A 4199-nucleotide genomic window follows, 5' to 3' on the forward strand; every position below is an offset into this window, starting at 1 on the left:
ATCTGATGAGGGAGTCGCGGAGGGAGTGGTCTTTCCGGAATGCTGATAGGGGTGGGGAGGGAAATATATCCTTGGTGCTGGGGTCTGTTTGGAGGTGGCGGAAATGACGAAAGATTATACGATGTATCTGGAGGTTAGTGGGTGGTAGGTGAGGACCAGTGGGGTTCTGTCCTGGTGGCGGTAGGTGAGGACCAGTGGGGTTCTGTCCTGGTGGCGATTGGAGGGGCGGGGTTCAAGGACGGAAGAGATGCGGTGGAGAGTATCATCAACCACGTCTGAGGGGAAATTGTGGTCTTTGAAGAAGGAGGCCATCTGGGTTGTTCGGTATTGGAATTGGTATGTTGTAGCCTGGAATATGGTGCCAGAGGAGGTGGTGAAAGCAGAGAACAGCATTCAAGAAGCACTATGACAAATACATTAATAGGAAGGGAATAAAGGGATATGAATCCTGTAAGTGAAGACAGTTTTAGTATTGGTGAAAGCAGAGAACAGCATTCAAGAGGCACTATGACAAATACATTAATAGGAAGGGAATAAAGGGATATGGATCCTGTAAGTGAAGACAGTTTTAGTATGGAAAGGCGAAATGTGTTGGCGCAGGCTTGGAGGGCTAAAGGACCAAATAGCCTGTTCTTGTGCTGTATTGTTCTATGACAGGCAGAGGATCCCATTTATGACACTTATCTTGTCTATTTGAAACCCAACATTCCTAGCGTCAAGTATATGTTGGTTTCTGATGGTGCCATCTGGGAAGCTATAGGTAGATTCACTGCCGACGTTGCTGATATCAGCAAATACGTTGTGTAGAAGAATGACCATATAGATTTCAATTAGGAATCCATAGAATCCCTACAGTATGGAAACAGGCCATTCAGTCCAACAAGACCACACTGATTCTCCAAAAAGCATCCCACCCAAACTCACTCCCCTACCTATCCCTTTAACCCTGCATTTCGCATGGTGAATCCACCTAACTTACACATCCCTGGACACTATTGGCAATTTAGCACGGCCAATCCACCTAACCTGCACATTTTTGGACTGTGGGAGGAAACCTGAGCACTAGGACAAAACCCACGCAGATACAGAGAGAATGTGCAAACTTAACACAAGACAGTTGCCAGAGGCTGGATTTGAACTCGAGTCCCTGGCGCTTTGAGGCAGCAGTGCTAACCACTGAGCCACCATTCTGCCCCAAAGGACATTGGCTTAATCTTGATGAAGAGTAAATAGACTATAAGGCGTGATCAGTAATTGGCCATTTGGCCTATCCAGTCCACTCTGCCCTTCAATGAAATCTCGGCTGATTTCATATTCCTTAACTCCACTTTCCTGTCTTAACCCATAACCCTTGACACCCTTAATTAGCAGACATCTGTCTATCTCAGCCTAAAATTTTCTTAATGGTGTAAACTTGATGGACCAAAAGGTCTCTTCTGTACTACATGATTCTATGAACTCTCAAGCACATCTTCAAAACAGTGCGATGATATCTTTGCAGCAGTCTAAGTACCATGCTATAATGTCTCATCTGAAAGATAACATCTCTAAACAGCATTGCTTTTGTTGGCACTGGAGTTTAAGCCTAGATTTTATACTCAAGAATTTGGATTGGGATTTGAACCCATAACTTTAGGATACATTTTTATTAGTTGTGAGATGTAAGTGATGCCTCGCAAGACTTGCATTTATTACCTGTGTCTAAATGCCTTTGAGAAGATGTTAGCCTTACTGAGCTGCTGCTGCCCAATGGTGTATGTACACCTAATGTATGTTAGGGAGGGAGTTCCAGGATATAGCCTAACCTTGAAGGAGCAGCAGTATGGGGGCAGGTCAGGATGGTGAGTCACTCCAGAGGGAGTTGGCATTCTCATGCATCTATTGCCTTGTTCTTCACAGTGGTCAAGGTAGTGAATTTGGAACATTGTCTCAAAAGAGCCATGATGAATTTCTGTGTTGTATCTTTCATAGTATATGACATGCTGCAATGAGAATTGGTAGGGGATATTTAATGTGATGGATAATGCGCCAATCAAGCAGTTTGCTTTGCCCAAGATGACATTGAGGGTGTTGTTGGAAGTAAGCACATTCAGACAAATGGGAACAGCTGTAAAACATATGTCAGGAATGTAATTGAAAAGTGGACAGGCTTTGGAAGGTCAGGAAATTCACTACAAAACTTCTAGCCACTGACCTGCCTTTGTAGCCATTATTTGGAGGTGTCGGTTTTGGACAATATCTGGTTATAGTTCAACAGGTTTTTTTGGAAGCACTAGCTTTTGGAGCACTGCTCCTTCAGATGGTTCCGATGAAGGAGCAGCGCTCTGAAAACTAGTGCTTTCAAATAAACCTGTTGGTCTATGACCAGCTGTTGTGTGATGTTTAACTTTGTAGCCATTGTGTTTGTATGGGATCTCCTAGTTAACCTTCTGTTAGATTGTGACTCCAAGACGGTAAAGGTGGGCCAATCAGCAATAAGAATTCTGTTGAATGACTGAGGATAGTGATTTTGCCTCTTTTGGAGACAGTCTTGCAACTGTGCAATGCAACTATTATTCAGAGGCAGTAGTAAAAATAATTTCTCTGGCGTATGCCAGAATGCGCAGACTGCTTTTTAACATTGACACTAATTTTCATGTAGGTTCAGCTTCTTGCATTGATTTTACTTTCCAATTCTTAATACCTATTTATAGTGGTGCATATCATGTTCAGGGAATTTGTAGTGACTCCTTCTGAAAAGTCATTTACAATAACACAATTATGTGAGTGTAGCATTACTGACATTTAAGGCTATAGCTTTCTATTAAAGTGAAGTGCACAACAACAACAATTTGCATTTGTATAACTCTCTTAATGATATAAAACATCTCAAGACAACTTGCAGGTGCATTATCAAACAAAATTTGACACCTAATCACATGAGACATTACAGCAATTAATCAAAAGCTTTGTTTAAAGGAGCATTAGCTCAAGGACTGTTAAACTTATTGCGCATGAGAGTGGTGGTATGAATTGTTTATATGTGATCTTGTGACTGGTTTCCTATTTCATTTTGTATTTCTAAATAAAACTAAACTCCATTGTCCTCAAATAATGGCATAGGTTTTTGTCACTTCATCTTTATGCAATTTAAATATGATTATTGAACTGAAACAGTTCACAATCTGAGCTACCAAAAATGTTGAGAACAATGTGAAAAATTGTGAATGGATGCATTTCCTTTCAAGAAGTACTTTGAAATCCTGGTTTGAATCCAAGATTGTGTTTGGGGTATTGCTTGCTAGCTCAAAAGAGCAGGCGTTGGACATGGTGGAAGGGAAGAGTGAACAAATTAACATGAATTTAACTAGAAGTCCTTGCTTGAAAGTATGGGGGATGCAGATTCAAGAGTATCTTTCAAAAGAGTGAAATATTTTATACAACACATGTGAAAGAACTGATGATGGTGGCATCAATCTACAGCTTGACACCCTTCTGTGTTGCATGATACTGTAATTATAAGATATATAACTTAGGTCTAAGTTCTCTTTGGTATTAACAGCAACAAACTGATGATCCACTATCAACTTTGACATATTACTGGAATCTTGTTCAACTAAGACATGAAGAACCACCTCTACAGTTTGGTGACTTCCATATTCTAGCAAATAGAACAGACTTCATTGCATATATAAGACAACAGGAGCTAACAGGAATTTTAGTTGTCTTGAATTTTGGTGATGAAATTTCTGTAGATTTCACTGGGTTATATTTGCCCAAACTTGCTATTCTACTTGCAAAATCAAGAGGTTTAACACCGTGTCAGGTAATAAATTTGCATGAAATGGAAGTAGAAGCAAACACAGGATATATTCTAAAATACTTTATTAACAACTAATATTTTGAACTAATGTGTTAACACATTTTAAATGAAAATATTTAGTGTCTGATTAAACTGTGGAATTTGCATGTTAAAGAAAGCTCATTGGTTGTTTTTCATATAATAAATGAAAACCACTTAAAATATCAGATCTATATGTTTATTTAAATCTAAACAAGATTGGTTAACATTGGTGGCTTTGCCTCAATGCAATAAATACTCAGTTTAGTGTACTGATCTCAGGAAGAGGAATTGCATTTCTCCCCTAGCATTGAAAAATATACAAAATGATTAGATTTTTACATGTTTGTTCAAATCTAGTTTGCAGTAATCCACATGG

The 4199-nt window shown here is 39.5% G+C and overlaps 1 protein-coding gene across 1 annotated transcript in view; it reads left to right on the top strand.

Moving 5' to 3' along the window:
• The window catches only part of LOC122552731 (4F2 cell-surface antigen heavy chain-like), a 130450-nt gene extending 126496 nt beyond the window's left edge, over nt 1–3954 (top strand). Inside the window, exon 5 of the mRNA XM_043695640.1 lies at nt 3542–3954. Coding sequence (XP_043551575.1) covers nt 3542–3877 — 336 coding nt within the window. The 3' untranslated portion in view covers nt 3878–3954. The remainder of the gene's footprint in view (nt 1–3541) is intronic.
• Nucleotides 3955–4199: the final 245 nt, after the last annotated feature.

The sequence above is a fragment of the Chiloscyllium plagiosum genome, chromosome 9 (genome assembly GCF_004010195.1).
Source record: "Chiloscyllium plagiosum isolate BGI_BamShark_2017 chromosome 9, ASM401019v2, whole genome shotgun sequence".
Taxonomy (NCBI): domain Eukaryota; kingdom Metazoa; phylum Chordata; class Chondrichthyes; order Orectolobiformes; family Hemiscylliidae; genus Chiloscyllium; species Chiloscyllium plagiosum.